Source organism: Arvicola amphibius, chromosome 8, assembly GCF_903992535.2.
Source record: "Arvicola amphibius chromosome 8, mArvAmp1.2, whole genome shotgun sequence".
Taxonomy (NCBI): domain Eukaryota; kingdom Metazoa; phylum Chordata; class Mammalia; order Rodentia; family Cricetidae; genus Arvicola; species Arvicola amphibius.
Window position 1 is genome coordinate 8,688,099 of NC_052054.1, and position 19,068 is coordinate 8,707,166.

The window sequence follows — 19,068 nt, forward strand, 5'->3', positions numbered from 1 at the left end:
CCACAGCCTGATTCTAATAAACTGATAAGTGATTCTAATAAATCCCCCTCTATATAGATAGAGTCATTCTATAAGTCCTTTTACTTTAGAGAACCCTGATTAATTATAGAATTTGGATATTAGAAGTGGTTCTAGAGCAACTTAAAGAGTTCTAGGTAAATATTTAATATTTAGCAATATTAATTTAATTAACTTAATATTTTAAGTATCTGGAATAGGTTTTCCAAATTGCCAACACTTAAAATTACCAAGACATCTCCCACTACTGAAGCCTCTTCTGGGAGCTCGGACGGTACTGAGAGCCCACGGGGTGAACTATTTTACAAACTGAAAGAGACCAACACATTTATTGTCCTGGTTCACCAGTTGTGAGAGGCAGTGGATTTGGTGACTTTGTATATAAAGCTTGTGACAGTTTGTGGCTAACACCTCACTAAGAGTCGTTCCCAAGGGCTGGAGAGATGGTTTAGAAGTTAAGAGCACTAGATGCTCTTCCAGAGGACCAGGGTTCAATTCCCAGCAATCACATGGTGGCTCATAACCATCTGTAATGAGATCTGGTGCCCTCTTCTGGTGTGAAGACATACATGCAGGCAAAGAGTCATTCCCTAATAGAAGATTCGCTAACTTACCTACACTGCAGGCTTCTGCGTCTTTCAAGTCCTAGGTAGTGGCACTGATTTCTGTGATTCCTTCAGGGATGTGATACTGTTTTTGATTCACTATTTTCCTTGGCAGAGGCAACTTTAAAGGCTCCCATATTTATTCTTTCCAACCATAATAGCCCTTACTCCACAGGCTCGGGAATGAAGGCGAGAATTCCGCCAACTTCTAAGTATATCTGTCTCTGGGGAAGGACTGGAGAAAGGCTAGCAGTAAAACTTTTAGGTATTTTATCAAAGTGTTTCCTCAGGGGAACCTGGCTGTCCCTTCATTTCTCAGGGTTCTGGGTCTACAAACAGGCACAAGTCTGGAAATTGGTTCACAGGCCAAGATTCCCTTTTGCCACAAGCCAGTGTAGCCTTTTAAAAAATTTGAGCATCTTTCTGCTTATACATATCAAACAGAAGTACAGTAAGATTCTTACCCATTTCATGCCTGAAAACACCATGATTGATTAGCCAGTACCAAAAGCCCGTGAGTCATGCCTCTATAAAATTCACTCTGCCTGTGCTGACCATTATGAGACAGGCCATTATTAAAGCCAAGGGCTATTAAAGAGCTTTTTCTTAATTAATCGCTAAGTATAAGGAGCGATTTCCCTCTGAGAAGGCATATTATTTCTAGAACATTTCTACCCTAACTGCTCTGCTCCGCCAAACATCAGAGAAAAATCAGTGATTTGTCTGACAACAGCAGTAAAAGGCCGTTATTCACTGAGGCACCAGCACGGGGCTATTCATTGTCCAGGCATATGGAACTGTGGTTATTGGGCATACGTTCTCAACAAAAACTGTCCTGAAACGTCTGCATAGTCCTGTACTCTGCGAAGGAGCACCACCTGGTGGCCACACAGAAGCAAAGTCTCTTTCATTGCAGTAGTAGGTGTGAGGGGCGTTTATTTCCCTAAGGGAGGCAGAGACCTGGCATAGTCATCAGTGTGTGTGTGTGGGGGGGAGGGGCTTTTGGAGGGACTCGTTGGTTTTACACATGGGATGAACCTTCTTTCACCCTTCCTTGGTTCTGTTGGGTTCCTTGCAAGGGTGGGAAGAGTTGTTCAGGGAGCAGTCAAAGGAAAAGCCAGGAGGCTGGCTTTTCACTGACGCTGGGGAAAAAGCAAATGTAGTCTAGACATAAATGGCCGAAGGTCAAATAAAGGGAGAGTAGCAAGTCTTGGGTTAAAAAAATTATGACTTGAGATAGATGCAAGAAATACAATGAGAAGTCAGGAATTATGATGGTAGGCATAAGTGGGAGAGGTGCACACACACACACACACACACACACACACACACACACACACACACACGGGAGTTGGCTGGGAGGTGGCTCACTGGGTAAAGTGTCTGCTGTGTAAGCATGAGGATCTTAGTTCAGATCCCCAGCACCCACAAACGCCAGGTGTGGTGGTGCCTGGCTGGGACTCCTGTGCTGTTGGGGTCATGGTGGAGACAGATGGGACCCAGGGAATTGATGAGCTCCAGCTGCAGTGAGAGACCCTGTCTCTAAAAATTAGGTAGAGACCGATTTAGGAAGATACCTGCTATGGATCCCTGGACTCCAGGAGAGCAGTGCCTACAGACATATACGAACACCATATACATATGAAAGAGGTGTGGGGAGACAGGGTTGAGTTGACTTTTGGGTGTGAGGTACAGTTCACATGCACGTCAGAGCACAGATCTGGAGGAAACAACTCTGGAGACTAAACAGCATCACCACCGTGTGTCTTTTTATACCATATATATAACGGACTCAGCAACCAGTTAGTGACTCAAGCTCAGGATTTCAGGGCATGAACACGGTAGAACTGAGACAAGCAGCTAGATGTGGTGGCACAGGCCTGTACTCCAAGCTTTCTGGAGGCAGAGAAAAGAGATTTCTTCAAGTTACAAAACATTACAATAGGGAAGACAGGCAAGCCCCCTTTCTTGGGACATCAGCCTAAGCCGGTCAACTTTAGTTTAAGCCAAAGTGAGACTATGGTGATTGAGGAAAAAGATGTAGCATGAGGAGGAGCAAGGCTTTATGGAGTTGTGGGTGAGGGGAGACTAAAGTTAGGTAATTGTCCATTAGTCATAAGCATGATTTCAAAAGATGTTCTTTTTGTGAGCAACCACTGGCCTTGAGGTTTCCAGGGTGACAGGCAGAGGCTTACCAGAGGAACTGCTGAGTCTTTCTTGACATCATTGTCTTGCAAAAGTATCTTAGCCTCATGGTCTGGTTTGGACCATACAGTAAAGCTGAAGGACAAGTCTTGAGGTTCAGAGAAAGGCAGGTTGGGGCGGAAGAAACACATACCTGCTCCAGAGGGCAGGAGGCCAAGTTCACACTGGGCCATGGTCTTCAACAAAACATTTCTCAAATGACCAACAACTTGAGTTGAGTCTGACTCTCAACTTAAGACAGAAGGGGCTGACGCAATATGGAGACTGCGAAGTAACCCTTTCACGCCATTTAAGTCACCCCTAAGTGACATATTTTGGTAGAGTCAAGGCTTTTAGTTGCCTAGGCAATGGTTCTCAAAATCCACGTGTCAAAGCTAGCAGGAAACTAACGACGTGCTGTTCAGCTGTGTGGCCTCCAGAATGAACCATTTTTAAGTTAACCGGGAGTCACTGAAGCTGGAGGGGTTTTTGGGACAATCGTTACTCTGGTTTCCTTGGCGGTTCCTCCTTGATTTTGTCATTGGCGTGGCCATCTTGAACCCCACTAGTTTTGGCTTAAGTCATAAGGGTTCCTGGTCTATAACATTATGGACTTAAGTGATATTGAGAGCATGGTTTAGTGGGTGTCTGCTCCCCCACCCCCATTTGTGGTGGTCCTTACCTGTTGCAAATGTATCTTTGAGTCATTATAAGAAATCCAAAATACTGTCAGCTGAAGGAATGTCAGGACAGATGGCACATCTGTGGATTCTTGCACTCTGTATTCTGTGATTAGAAATTTCCTTAGAATTTGGTTTCTTTTCTTTTCTTTTTCTTTTTTTTGGTTTTTGAGACAGGGTTTCCCTGTAGTTTCTAGAGCCTGTCCTGGAACTAGCTCTTGTAGACCAGGCTGGCCTCGAACTCAGAGATCTGCCTGTCTCTGCCTCCCGAGTGCTGGGATTAAAGGCGTGCGCCACCACCGCCCGGCCCTAGAATTTGGTTTCTACCCCTTTTATTAAATCTTTCTTTTGCTTTAAAAAACAAGGAAATTGAGATTTTTGGATTTTGGCTTCAGGATTTCAGCATTATACTCTTTCAGAATTGTAACTGTAGGAAATGTACATTTAGGGATTTGGTTCTTTTGGAACTTCAACATTTGGGATGATGGCATTAGGGACTGTGTCTCTGGAGATTATGAACAATGCCAGGTACAAGTCATTTTCACTTAGGTTCCTGCCTGGGTAAGATTTGTGACATGAGAGGAAAAGAAGTACAGATGAAAATGCCATAATGAAACCCATTACTTTGTATGCTAACCTAAAACATTAATTTTGGGGAAAAATTAAGACAAAACAGAAGAGGACACAGCTAAAATCTGTTCATGAGAGATTTTAAATCCAAGCATGCGGACCTGACTAGCCTGCCCCTCAGGGTAACAGCGTTAGACCACCTCGCTGGAGGGACACCTTCAGGGCTCCTTTTTCTCAGCTAACACGGTTCACTTGTTTTCATGGTGATCTAGGCTTTTTGAATTTTAAAGGTATCCACAACACAAGCCAGGACTCCTCCACCTGAGCACAGGCACTCAGCACTTCTCCTGAGGCCTGTGAACAAGTCTCTCTGCCTGAAAGCATCCTCCCGAATTCCTCTTACCACAAGCCCATTCTTGTGTGTGTGTGTGTGTGTGTGTGTGTGTGTGTGTGTGTGCGCGCGCGCGCACAGGGGGTGGAAGAAAACACTGGGAACTATGTAGCCTCCGGGCCTTCTGTTTCCTTTGATAGTTCGTGTTCTCTAACAAATGAAGGCCTAAACCCAAATCCTATCTGTGGCAGAGGAAGACTGTCTTAAATTCTATATATAATCGTTCTGAAAACATCTGATAGTTTATTAGACTATAAGGCCACAAGGGGAAACAGTGGTTTTTGAAGTCACCGAAGTCACAAAACTTGCAGGGTACAGGCAGGGTTTAGGAAACATGAACTTGGCGTTCTAATCCCGACGCTTATTCGTTAACTGAGAGGCGCGGCAAGATGCACCTGGAGTCAGTAGCACCAATCCCACGGGTATCAAAGATGAACACATGCAAACCTGCGACATGATTTTAAGTTCAACAGTCCTGCTGCTGGGCAGCCCGTGGGTGATCAAGAAACTTGGCTGTGGTCCTGACTCCGGCCTGGAGAAAGCCCCAGGGAAGGTCATTCCGGGCACAAGTAACTGGGTCAGAGGGGCCGTGGTTACACCAAAGTTCTGACCAGCAGCAGGGCCGTGGCTTCCCGGAGGACGATCTCCGGGACTTCCAAGGGGCGCGCGTGGAAAAGGAGGGGAGGCGCCACATCCCAGAGTCCAGGCTGGGCGGGGCGGACCGAGACGGGGCGGGGCCATGGCTGAGAATGGGGGCGTGGTCACATCAGGGGCGGGGCCCTGGCAGACTCGCGGGCCCTACCAACTCAGCGCGGGGGAGGCGCGGCCTTCTCCGGGCGTCGCTTAGTCACGGTGCGGGCGCCCGCGCCGCCGTCCCCCCCTCAGCGGATGAGCGCGGCCGGCAGGGTCACCGCCGTGCGCTGTCCTTGCGGACGCGGTGCGGACGCGGCAGAGCGGACGCGCGCTTGAGAGCGAACGGACGTGTTCTTCGGAGATCGGCGGCCTAGGGCGTTTCAGTATGTTGTGTCGGGCGGTGTGCAGGTGAGCGGCGGGGCCCGGGGCCGCGGCGTCCTCCGTGGGGGGATCTCGGGGTGGCGAGCGTGGCTGGTTCGCGCTGTGGGTGCGTGACGCGGCGTCCTCTGTGTCCCTCTCAGCGCGGGCCGGAGGCTGGCCCCAGCGGCCAGTGCCTCGGGCTCCCGGCACAAGCATAGCCTCCCTGACCTGCCTTACGACTATGGCGCACTGGAGCCGCACATCAACGCGCAGATCATGCAGCTACACCACAGCAAGCACCACGCGACCTACGTGAACAACCTGAACGCCACTGAGGAGAAGTACCACGAGGCCCTGGCCAAGGGTAGGTGCGAGGCCCCTGCACGAGAGGCGCCCCGGGTGGGCACCGGTTGCCACCGGCTCCCCCTTTCCCAGACAGTGGTCGGTTTCGATGCAGGAGAGTGCCCCGTTGGTTTGTACAAACGTCCTTTACTATTCCGGAAAACGCGGCACCTCCCGAAAGTACCTGCTACACTTGACTGTTCTGAGTCCGTCTTTGTCACCCGTGTTGCTGGCTAACATTGGTAAATTGGGAGTCGTTTACAGACTGTTCCCGGACGCCACTGCTTTTTGCATAATGAATATTTAATATTTTCGTTTTGCATGTGGATATTTAAAATCTGCGGTTGTTGTTATATAACGTGGCTTTGGGAAAGTTTGCTTTTTTTGGGTAGCCTTGGCAGCCATTTGCAGAAGGGCTGAGAGTGCCCAGGCTGGGTCAGCCAGGTGCCCTTGAGTGGCAGGATGGCTGGTGCTAGAAGTGGCTGGGGCTTTGCTGGGAGCGAGCGTTCCGTGAGTGGCTTGGCAGCAGGTGCCGGAGAAGGTCTGAAGTGTGCGTGGCATCAGGAGTCTGCAGCCCACATCGTGGTTATAGTCATTGTTTTGGACAACAGTAGGATTGTTCAGTCTGGGGCTTGGGCTCCCTGACCCCCCCCCCCCCGCCCCCGAGAAGCCCCTGGCAGACTCTCATTTCACACCTTTTACTAGATGTGGGACAGGACAACAGGAGTTAGCACTTAACTTAGCAGACGCACCGGCCAGCACCGGCTAGTCGTGGCTCTTTTCTTGATTTAACTTTGGGGTCAAAGTTCACAAAAAAATATATCTATTTTGTGGTAAACAGTATCTGTCACTAAATGGAAAAATAGTTAAATTTATTTATCTATGTTTTTAAGCCATAGTGTGTGGACTTTTGTGTTTGCACCTCGGATGATGTTTATGGGAACACTGGTAGAAGAAAACCTGTCTGTGCATGTGTGGATGTATACTGGACACATCTGGCTGGCAGGGGTCAGAGGAGAACTTTTGGGAGTTGATTCTTTCCTTACACTGTGGTGTCCAGGAACTGAACTCAGACTGTCAGCTCGGGTCGGGTTGTCAGGTTTTCCTGGCAAGAGCTTTTTGTTTGTTTTTCACCTGTTGAGCCACCTACAATGCCTGGGAATATTGTTTTAATGGCTAGTCAAATTAGTATGCCGTCTCTTTAGTCCGTTAGTAGTTTTTCAGGGAAAATGATTGGTAGTCCTGTCTCTAGATTAGCTGCATTGCTTGAAGAACTGCAGAGTAAAATTTACTTTTTCTTAAATGTACTTTATTGACTCTCAGGTCTGGGAAATTGGTTGAGTCAAGTGTTAGTGACAACTGGTTGGCTAGGGGCATCTAGTGGAGAAGTGTGGTATTTCAGCATGACTGTATTTGCGGGAAATGGCCAACCCAAGAGAAGAAAATTACCACATTCTGGAAGATTTACTTGCAATAAGTAAGTCACATGAGCCTTGAATACGGGAAGAGACTCTGATTTAGGAACTAGCAGGTGGGGAAGGATGAGGTCATGGTGAAGCGGGAATATCCCAGTTGGGAAAGTGTTTCCTTCAAGGCGACATCTGATATCTGAAACTTTCCTGAGTGTTGTAAAATCATCTTAAATTTAATACTTTTTTTTCTGTGCGTGTAGCCAGAGCTTTGTTTGTTTAGTGAGTGCTGCTGTAATGCCTGACTGTAATACTCTATTGCAGGAACAAACAGGAAGTTTTGTTTTTTCTTTCTCCGAGACAGGGTTTCTCTGTATAGTCCTAGCTGTCCTGGAACTCACTCTCTGGACCAGGCTGGCCTCAAGTTCAGAGATCTGCCTGGAGAGGAAGAATTCCTAATAGGTGTCTGTGCTTTGTATTTCAGGAGATGTTACGACTCAGGTTGCTCTTCAGCCTGCACTGAAGTTCAATGGTGGGGGCCATATCAATCACAGCATCTTCTGGACAAACCTGAGCCCCAATGGTGGTGGAGAACCCAAAGGTTGGTAGATGCTGCTACAGCTTTATATTTGGTGTACACCAGGACTGATGGTTAGTTTTGTTTTGTCCTTTTTTTTTTTTTTCAAGACAGAGTTTCTCTGTGGAATTAGCTCCTGTAGACCAGGCTGGCCTTGAACGCACAGAGATCCGCCTGCCTCTGCCTCCGAGAGCTGGAATGAAAGGCATGGAGCTGGCTTTTTTCTGCCTCGCCAGGCTTGTAGAGCATCAAGTACTATTGCTCTCTGAGCCATCTAATGCAGCATGCCCCCCTTCGCCTCCCTACCCCTTACCCTGCCTGTCTTTTTTTGTTTGTTTGTTTTTCGAGACAGGGTTTCTCTGTAGCTTTGGAGCCTGTCCTGGAACTAGCTCTTGTAGACCAGGCTGGTCTCGAACTCACAGAGATCAGCCTGCCTCTGCCTCCCGAGTGCTGGGATTAAAGGCATGTGCCACCATTGCCTGGTTCGCCTGTCTTTTTATTATGGGGATTGAACCCAGTATCTTCTGTATGCTAAGTACGTGTCCGCTGACCTTTGCCCCCAGAAGACTGTCCATTCTTTTGTTATCTAGATTCTCCCTGAGTTTCATATTGGTGTATTTTTTATATAGTTAGGGTGTGACAAGTTAGGTTTCAAAGGGAGGAGGAGTAGAAGATTGTGTCCAGGGAATTATGTCAGCCAGGTGCGCTCCCACACGTTCTCTCTCTCTCTCTCTCTCTCTCTCTCTCTCTCTCTCTCTCTCTCTCTCTCTCTCTCTCTCGCACACACACACGTGTGTGTACTTGGAATAAACTTTCCACTGGCAGTGGCCCACTGGAGAAAGACAGCTAGCCATTTTACTGTACTTGATTCACCTGTGTGGTTCAGGGGTCATGGCGGGGATGCTCTCAGAATTGTGTGTCAAGTGCTTGGAGCAATGCCTTTGTTTATCGTTCCTGATAGAAAAGTCACTTGTCCCAGAAAAACAAGCTTCCCATGAAAACAAGAATAAGAAACACATGGGCAATGAAGGATGTGCACAGTCTGCTTGTCTTTAAACAAACAAATCCTCTGCTCTTTAGCCACTCCATATGTTAATATTTTCTGTAAGACATTAGATAATTCCACCATCTTATCCTGGCTGGTGCGGCTCTTCTGGCGTCCTCTGGGGCTTGTGAAGGCTCAGGTGTTTTCAGTTGTCTTCTCATTAGGGGAGGATCTCCTCCCTGATTTCTTCTCCCTCTAGAAGAAATAGGCTCTAAGTGTCTGGTTTTGTTGGTTCTCCCCAACCCTCATCTCTTTGGCAGTGGTGTTGGGGATTGAACCCTGATTTTCCATGTGCTAGGTCAACCTGCTACTGGGGTACATTCCCAGGCCCCTGTTGTTCAAAGTTGTTTTTTTTTTTTTTTTTTTTTTTTTAACCATTGCTAAAAAAGGCAGCCTGTCTTACTCATTTACTCAGAAGCTCACATACTCACCCCTAAGCACTTCAGACTGTGACTGATACTTGTGAGGTTTTGGCTGTGACCAGGATATAAAGTATGTCAGAGTCAGTCAATGGGGCCGGTGTTTCAGGACATAAAGTGTGTTGGTGTCAGTCAGTGGGGCTGGTATTTCAAGATATAAAATGTGTCGGAGTCAGTCAGTGGGGCCGGTGTTTCAGGATATAAAATGTGTCGGAGCCAGTCAGCGGGGCCGGAGTTTCTGTTGTACAGTTTGTACCACTTGCTGCATTAGCTGTGTTTGTAGAAGATAATTATGTTTTGGTCAATAGAATGGGAGAGGTGAGATGTTGGACCCATTTGATTCAGAGATATACTTAATGCAGAATTAATTCTGTATTGTTACAGAATAAAAGATTGAACTAGGGATAGGGTACTACATGCCTGCAATCCAGCATTTGTGAGGTGGAGGCAGGAGGATTTGAGGCCAGGTTTTGTGTGTGTGTGTGTGTGTGTGTGTGTGTGTGTGTGTGTGTGAGAGAGAGAGAGAGAGAGAGAGAGAGAGAGAGAGAGAGATTGTCTTTCCCCATCACCACCTCCTCTCTTTCTCTCTTTCCCTTACTTTGTTGGGTTAAATCTAGGGCTTCACGAATGCCAGTTCGGTCTGTTCACTGAGCTGTGCTCCAGCCCTCTTAAGTGCTCTGTTAGCTCAATGACGAAAAAGCGACGAACGCTTCTGAGACATAGTATGGTAAAGATGGGAGATGTTGGTGAGCACTGGATAGCAGCAGTAACTTTCAGTCTCTAAGTGGGGACGTCCAAGTCGAAACTATTAAATGGGAAAACCAAAGGAAGCCAGTGGAGAACGTTCTTTCTTTCCTGGTGAAACAGCCCAGGGACTGAAGAAATCCATAACTGCATTAATCAGCCTTCATTAAAAATGTGTTGAATGGAAACTCAGCTCAGTGTCTGGCGCTGGGAGCAGGAACTTGGCGTTACATAGGCTTTCTGGGTTGTCTGTGTCTTGGATTGATGTTGTCCAGTTGGTTCTTGGACAGGAATATTTTAGTGTTAGGAACATAGCATTTTATTGTAGTTTTTGAAGTCTTTTTCTGCCCTCCACACCCCCTTCAGGAGAGTTGCTGGAGGCTATCAAGCGAGACTTTGGGTCTTTCCAGAAGTTTAAGGAGAAGCTGACGGCTGTGTCTGTTGGAGTTCAAGGTTCAGGCTGGGGCTGGCTTGGCTTCAATAAAGAGCAAGGCCGCTTACAGATTGCTGCCTGCTCTAATCAGGACCCACTGCAGGGAACCACAGGTAAGCTTTGAAACTCATCTTTTCGTTTTGGAGGTACTAGAGAGTACATTAACCTAGCAAAGTTTAAACTTATGAATGTATAATAATTTGAGCAAATGTTAGTAGATTATAGCAGAGTCTTCACAATAAACTGATACTTTGTAAAATAAGCACATGTGATTTTTGCAGGCTCTTTAATAAGAATGTTTTAATCGGAAGTCCTGCTTCATCCTGTAGAAAATTAGGGTCAGTTTTCATTTTAATACTATACACAACAGTAAAAGCCTAAGATTAGATAAGCAATAAGAAGGAAGAAAGGCGTAGAAGCTGAGTCTGCCTTGGTGGATCTTCTGCTCCCCTCTGGTGATTGTTGGAGTTAAGCTAGGACGGAACTCGGGACCTTTCTGCAGAACTTCAGGGTATGAAACACCAGCTCAGCAACCCTTCCTTCTTCCCTGGGCCTGACTGAACTAGACATCTGTTGTAAACGTCACTGAGGAGCGAAGAAGTGGAGAGCCACAGTGTGTAGCAGTGGGCTGTGGCTCCATCTCTGATGTGATGTCAAACGGTCACTCTTTGCTCCTCCTCTCACCTCTGCTCATGTCACTCACGTCTCGACATACACTCAGATTTTGAGGAACATGGATGGTTCTTTGGGGGAGGTAAGATGCCACAGCATCTGATACCATGGAAAAGTTCGGTACAGAAAGTAAGAGTCCGTCTGCTGCTCGGGCACTCGCTGAGAGGTCGTGGTTCCTGCAGTCCTCTGCACACAGAAAGTGCATTAGAGTGAAAAGTTATTAAAATATTACTACTCTATTAGTAGCGAGTTATGTTCCTCATAACTGATCTGGATAAACTGGCTGAGATGTTTTCATAGAGAGGCTTGAGTCTGGCTTTGCTGTTTAAGCTTGGCTGGCCTCCTCTGTATCCCCTTGCCTCAGCCTCCCATGTGTTGGGGACACAGACCTGTGTCACCGTATCTGGCTTGAGGATTAAATATATATATATATATATATGTATATATATATATTTATGTATATATGTATATATATGTATATAAATATGTATATATATATTTAACATCCTTTGTATATGTTCTTCATTTATACCATTTAACTTCTGAAGGTAGCAATCATTTTTTTTTTTTGGTTCTGTTTAGTTTCTTGTTAATATGTTTTTTTAGTGGCTCATTTAGAAACCTGAAATTAGCCTTGGAAAGTAAAACAGGCTTCTTAGGCTTCTCCCCTCCAACCCCCTGGTGCTCAGAACTTGGAAGGGAAGCTTAGGGCCTTAGCCTCTCCTAGGCAGCCCACCTCACTGTGTCTCTTGACTGACGTTGGGAGAAGGGCTGGGGCTCAATGTTAGGTGATTCCTTTGCTTTTTTAAGAGGAGGTCTGACTTTCTGGGGGGCTATTACACATTATATTTTCTTCAAAAATAAAAATGTAAATGTTTTTGTAGGAATAGTCATCCTTAGGCGAATTTTCTGTGACATAAGAAGCAGTGGATGCTGCTGTCTAAAAGAGTGATTCCCCTCTTGTTGACAGGCCTCGTTCCACTGCTGGGGATTGACGTGTGGGAGCATGCCTATTACCTTCAGTATAAGAACGTCAGACCCGATTATCTGAAAGCTATCTGGAATGTCATCAACTGGCAGAACGTCGCTGAAAGATACGCAGCTTGCAAGAAGTAAAGCTTGTCACCTTACTGAGTATGTCAGGCCCTCGATGGCTGTTTTTGTAGTAATATAGAATACTGCAGTAACTATGACTGCTTATTGTAACATTTATTGATGTCTATCCACATATTTGATGAACATGTTATGACAATTTCTTATTTTTAATTAAATTTATTAGGCAACTGTTTGAGAACAGTATATACTCTGTGTGAATTGCTCTTGATTGACATTTTCATTAAAGCCTTGTTGCTAGGATGCTATAACTGTCATTATAGACCATCAGAAATATTCCTTCTCTATGTTTGGGGTCCATGGGAGAGTCTGGAATCCTGTTCTACTACACTTAGAAAAAAAATACTGAGTGTTTTTTTTTTTCTTTTTTCCCCCCTGAGTTGTTAATAAAACAGAGAACTGAATAGTTCCCTTTCCTATTAAAAATTCCCCATTTTGGTAAGTAATCCTCTGTTTAGAGGATGTCACATAGCTGTCTTTATTTCTTTATTCATGGTCACAGTTTCCCATTCATTTGGAATCTGTAACTTGAGGCTAAGGCTATAGTTCAGTGGTAGAGCTTTCCTTGTCTGTGCGTTCAGGGCCCTGGGCTCTCCCTCAGTACTGAAAACAATCATGGATCCCATAGCTTGGTCGCTGACTGAGAACTGTTACCATGAGAGGAAGTGATTGTACCTCTGGGGCTTTCTACAGGCAGAGATGCAAAAACAATGTTGTCTTTAAAACCAACTGTGTGGTGTATGGAAGTGCTCGAGATGGACAAATTAGGGCCTGCCTGATGATGTCAGCCATGGGGATAGGCCACAGTGCATTCTGGGAAGCCATTCCGTCCCATTAATTGTATATCTCAGAACTATACCCTGGGCCAGGTGGCACCTTTCTGAGTGAGGTCAGTAGGGTATCTCCCTGAGAGCATTAGTTTTTCAGAGATATTTATTATCATTTCTTCTGTAGGTTGTTTCAATTATTTGTAGCCCCCAGAGGAGCTTTATATTGTTCATAAAGGGAAGACCTTTCCACGACAAGGTGGCAGTGTTTCTGATTGCATTCCAGTGCAGTGTTTGCACGTGGAGTTGTGCGCTATGCAGATGACACAGGGACGCTTTGTGGATTTTCACATTTTGTTTCACCATCTTCGAAATTATCTTGGTGACTGTGTAATGTTTTATTAGTTGGACCTGTCATTTAGAGTTCTATTACTGAATAGTGTTTAGTTGTTGTTTATTATCAAAAAGACTGAGGCCAGCAGCCCCATGCATGCAGATTTTACTTCTTATTGGAGTATTTTTACCCTAAGGTTTATTTTGTTTTTAGCTATGTATGATTGGGTAAGTGTGTTCACATGAGTGCAGGTGCCCATGGAGTCTAGAAGAGATGGTTGGATCCTTTGAGCCAGAGTAGTTACAGGTGACCTGGAGTCACTTGATGTGGTTGCTGGGACTAGGATCCTTTACAAGAGCAATAAGGACTTACCCACTGAGCCATCTCTCTGGCCCCTGGAAGTTTCTTTTTTCCAAGTTTTTAAATTCTCCCCTCAAATATATTTTCCTTAAGTGGAAAAATGGAGTAACTTAGCAGTTTCAATATTGAAGACTGAAGTTAAAAAAAAATACTTAAATTCATAGCACTTTTTAAGAGTTTGCTGTAGAGGCCAGTCAGGTGTTTGATGTCAGTGCTGACCCATTTCTGATGGCTCTCTGTGTATGTTTCTGCTTGTGCATGGAAGGACTTAGAAGACTGAGTAGCGTCTATTGTGTGGGGCAGTGGCAAGACTGAGCAATGAGAGTCCCGTGGTTGCCACTAACCTTTGTTCATGAGGCTGTGAACTCTTATGCAGGCATTTTGGGAAAGTACAACTTTGATACAGTGACTTGAATACAAGTCTGTCGGGTTGGAGTTGATCTTACAGATTTACAGAGACTTCTGACTTATATAACTTTGACTCCTGCTAAGCTTTCAGATTAAAAACAAAATTCAATGTTGAAATTTCTATGAGGCTCTATTTTTCTGTGACTTTCTGTTGGTGAGAATGAGGAGTCATGCTGTGTCCATTAAGTTAAAGTCTTTCCTCATGCATAGATTATAAGAGACAAAGAGAATTTACAAACTAAAGAATTAAATCTTCCAGTGTAAAATGAGGCTTAGATGATTTAGCTCTGTCTTTTGTTGTTGTTGTTGTTGTTTCGAGACAGGGTTTCCCTATAGTTTCTAGAGCCTGTCCTGGAACTAGCTCTTGTAGACCAGGCTGGCCTCGAACTCAGAGATCTGCCTGCCTCTGCCTCCCGAGTGCTGGGATTAAAGGCGTGCGCCACCACCGCCCGGCATTAGCTCTGTCTTTTTAAAAGTAGAGACAAGTAAATTGACATTTCTTCTGAAAGAAATACCTGAAATGCACCAGGTGGTGGTGGCTTGTACCTTTAATCCCAGCTCTTGGGAGGCAGAGGCAAGTGGCTCTCTGAGTTTGAGGCCAGCCAGGTCTACAAAGCAAGTTCAAGGATGGCCAGGGATACACAGAGAAACCCTGTCTTGAAAAACAAAAAAAAAAAAAAAAAAAAAAAAAAAAAACCCAAAAAATAAAGTGGAATATGTGAAATGCATAGTGTTTGTCCGGGAAAGTACGTGCAGGGCTAGATCAGCAGTGTGTGCTCTGGTCATGGTTGGACTTGACCGACATTAGCATGGTCTGGAGGGAAGCAAGGAAGCCAAATGAGTATTCCTTTGAGGTGGCATCTGCTGCCCAAACTGTTGTGCATTAAATAACCTTGGGGTTCAGAAATTGCCTTATTGCATCCAAAATTCTTGGTCTACAGTGAGATCTGAGTTTCTGTTGAGCATCTTTATAAGAAAGTATCGAAGCCATATAATAGGACTGATTCGTGCTGTGTGTGAGTCATATCTAAAACAGTATAAATACTAGCTTTTTTTCCTCTTGTAATTTCAGTTAAACTATTAGGCAAGTTGTTAGGTAAATTTTTAAGCAGATTATAGCAAAGTGCTAGCCTACTGATCCCAGTTTGCTAACACCTGTCTTTTGAACATCAGGTACCTGCTGAAAAGCCTGTAAGGCCCTGGGTAGTTTCCATTTAATTATTGATCAAAGACGCATTTATTTTCCTATTGTAAGTGCAAAGTGTTTTTGATTATTAATAAAAAAATCTGTCAAATATTATCATTCGGTTTGTATGGTGTGTATGTGTCAGAGCGTTAGTAATCCCGTCATGCTGTCATTTCTGTTACTTTCTGTAAGAGGATTAATAAATAACGGGCAGTTGAAATTTTATTCTTAAAACCCAGAAGTCACGTAAACTCTTTAATAATACATTTAATTATATAACCTAGAGTGAACAGTATTGGGGGTATAGGAGAAAACTGTTCATCCTGCTCCTAAATCCGTCTACACTTTCTGGCACCAGAGTCTCCAGGGTAACCAGCTGGGGGTTGCTTAGCTGGCTCTGTCTCTCAGGTGTGAGGCAGATCCACAGGTTGAAGGCTTAGTTCTACAGGAAGTTAGCACGGCAGAGCTTGTCTGCAGTCCCTGGTGTGTATATTTTAGACCAACCATCTGTAAATTGGATGTAATGGTAAATTGGATGTAATGGTAAATTTGGAGTGTCCACTTGATTGGATTGTGAAATACCTAGACTATATAAAGGTATCCAGTGAGATATGCCTTTCTGTGAGGACATTTTCGGAAAAGATTAACTGAGAGGGTAAGAGCTGCCTGGATTGTGGGTGGTACCCAGACTCCATAAGAGGAGGAAGAGGAGAAGGCCAGCTGAACTCGCAGGTGGTTCCTCTCTGCTTTCTGCTCAGTGGAGACAGGTGAGGGATCAGCTTCTGTCTCCTGCAGCTGCCACCTGTTCTGTTCCCTCAGTGTGTGATGGACCATCCCTCAGCCGTGACTCAAACCTCTCCAGTTGCTGCTTCTCGGGCACTCAATAGCTTTGGTGAGAAAAGTAGCTAATACATTGGTGTTCCCAGTTTGATTGCCTTCTTGGGGGTGATTAATTAACTCAAAGACCCCAGAAAACACTTAGACGTTTGTTCCCGTTATGAAGGGGTACAGGTGAATAGCTGGAGATGACGGGGAGGTGTTCTGGGGGAGCCCCATTCACTGTCCCCCAGCCACTTCCGCAGGTCCACCTGTCTCGGCGCACACTACACTGCTTCTGAAGACGTCATTAATAGGTTGACTCTAATCCCCCATTGCCGCTGGTGACCTCTCCACCCTCTGCCTTTTTCCTTTCCTGGGGGTGGGGTTCAAATCTCACCACTAATCTTGCCCTGGTTTTTGGTATTCAGCCCCTATCCTACAGCTAGTTAGGGTCACTAGTCTTCAGTTGTATCATCTACAAGATTGCTTCCCACACATTTTGAGCATTGTTTATCAAAAAAGTTTGAATACTCATGTTCTGAAACTTAGGAATAAGATACTCATTGCTGGAGATCCCAGGCATTTTGAGGGCCAAGAAACAAAGCCAAGGACGAAGAACAAATATTTACTTTTCAATATAAATCATAGTATCACACAATGTTTTGTATGTGAATTTTCAAGTTCTCATAATGTCTTAAAACAGGAACCAAACAATACTGCCTTGACTCTGGGGGAAAGCAAATGATTTCTTTTTTTGAGAAAGGGTCTCACTATGTAGCTCTGGCTAGCCTTGATCTCACAGATCTGCCTGTCTCTGCCTCCAGTGTACTGAGATTAAAAGCATGAACCACCATATCTGGCAAAGAAATGAAAAACAAGCCTTTTTATCACATATATTTTACGTAAGATTCTGATGTTTTCTTTTGCTGTGATATTGGGAAATAGATTGCCTGTAGCACTTTCCATAGACAACAAGCTGCCAAGGGAAAACAGTCAGTAGCACTATTCTGCTGTAACAGCAATGGGCCACAACAATGACCAGCATGGCATGACAATCCGAAAGGTGTGAGAGTGGCATTTATATCCTGGGGTAGCCAGCTGTCACCTGACTGGACTTAAGGCCTACTCGGTAGGAGTGGTTTCATGTCTGTCCCTGTAATTTAGCCAACTCCCTGTGGCTGGTGAGGCCATGGGACCTAGAAGAGAACCCAAGACTGTAGTTTCCTAAGCTGTTATAATCTCACAGTGTTCTAAATACTGATCCTTATTCCCACGGGTAAGTGTCGCTCTCTCCCCTCATCAAAGAAACTTCTTCTTGTAGCCAGCAGAAATCTACAACTGGTCAAATGCAGAGATCAGCTCACCATGGCTTGCCTGCTCCTAGTGAATGTGTTTACAACACAACCCCTTTTAGGCTCAGGGAAGAGGGGTGGAAAGCTGTGAGCCGGAGCACAGGGCATCTGCTGTGACATAGTCTTGTATGTAATATAAAATATAACATATAATGTATATATGACAGGAAGTGTGTGTGTATCTGAATATGATCAAGACCTGTATCATTGGTGGCGCACACCTTTAATCCCAGCACTTGTGAAGCAGAGGCAGGCGGATCTGTGAGTTCAAGACCAGCCTGGTCTACAGAGTGAGTTTCAAGATGGCCAGGACTACACAGAGAAACCCTGTCTTGAAAAAAACAAAGAAAGGTTGACATGACTTGTTTTCATAACATGTGGCCTGCTACTCCATGCATGCTTATAGTAATAAAATGTCTGTTAGGATGTTTCTGGAAAGGTGCCTCAGTAGTTTATGAAGGGAAGGAGCACGAATACTTTCAGATTCCCATCAGCATGTGGAACTCTACTTTGCACACATGCTGCCTGCACCGGCAGTGTCTTGGTTCAGGGTGTCACTTCTACATTTGTGCCCACTGACACACCCCAGAGGCCAGGCCACAAGGTTCTTCACGTGTGTGCCTTTGGTTCTAAAACGCAAGCTGCATATTCAAACAAATGATGTGATTTGCCGTGTATAAGGTAAGTATGAGTAGCCCTGAGGCACAGAAGGGAACGTTTGAGCTACAAAGAAGCTTGAAGGCAAGGGAAGCAGAAGTCTCCTCCCCCCTCTCCCTCTGCCCTTCCTTCAAAGGGTAAGCTGTGGTCCAGGTAAAGAGACTGGAGAGTCTATCTGCAGGACAAGTCTATACACTTCTGGAGCCTGAATCCAGCTAGAGGTTTTGGTAAAGAGATTCCCACCATGATGGGTGTATTACTCAAGGTTCTCTAGAGAAACAGAAAAGCTGATAGAATTCTGTCACATATAGTGCATATATATAGGGGACCTACTGGATTATAGTTCGGGTAGTCCAACAATGGCTGCCTTCATGCTGAAGAGGCTGAGAACCTGGTTGATGCATACTTCATGAGGGCTGGATGTCCTAGAAGTTCCAATCTGGTTCGGAAGAACTGGAGGGTTCCTTGAGAGCCATCTGCCTTTTGTCCATGTTAGAAAGACAAGGAGGCTTTTGTCTGATGTCACCAAAGCTCTGATGTCAGAGCGTCAACACTGGCAGCATCAGCACCGCCCATTTCAATTGGTTGCGCTTACTTAGATTTTCCTGTTTATTCCAAGGAGACTGGCAGCTTGTGCCCAAACATTGCTCACATCTGATTCTGATTTATACACATTTTAATCCATGGTGGTGCACATTGGGTGGGTAGCACGCTCCTCCAAGGGCTGGAGACTGGCAGCTCAGTTGAATGGTTTTGCTACCATTCACCTGACTTCGGCACTGCGGCTGAGGAGACGGGTACATTTGCTTGAAATGCATCCAGTTTTTACCCCCAGTCTCAAAGCATATCATTGTTTTCAAAACGGTTTTCCCAACAATTTTCTTTTCATTTAGCTAAACTTTTCTACAAGCGTGCCTGAAGTAAGTCCACAATAAGTGTATTCCATGTAGGCAGAAGGCAGGAAGAGTAACTAACTTCTAATGCTGTAGA

The 19,068-nt window shown here is 45.1% G+C and overlaps 1 protein-coding gene across 1 annotated transcript; it reads left to right on the forward strand.

Annotated features, from left to right (window-relative positions):
• The first annotated feature begins 5,328 nt into the window (after positions 1-5,328).
• Positions 5,329-14,358, forward strand: Sod2 (superoxide dismutase 2). Its single transcript, XM_038339965.1, has 5 exons — positions 5,329-5,489; positions 5,603-5,805; positions 7,677-7,793; positions 10,344-10,523; positions 12,053-14,358. Exons 1-5 carry the CDS (start codon positions 5,467-5,469, stop codon positions 12,196-12,198), a joined length of 669 nt encoding a protein of 222 aa, XP_038195893.1. The 5' UTR covers positions 5,329-5,466; the 3' UTR covers positions 12,199-14,358.
• The last annotated feature ends 4,710 nt before the right edge of the window (positions 14,359-19,068 follow it).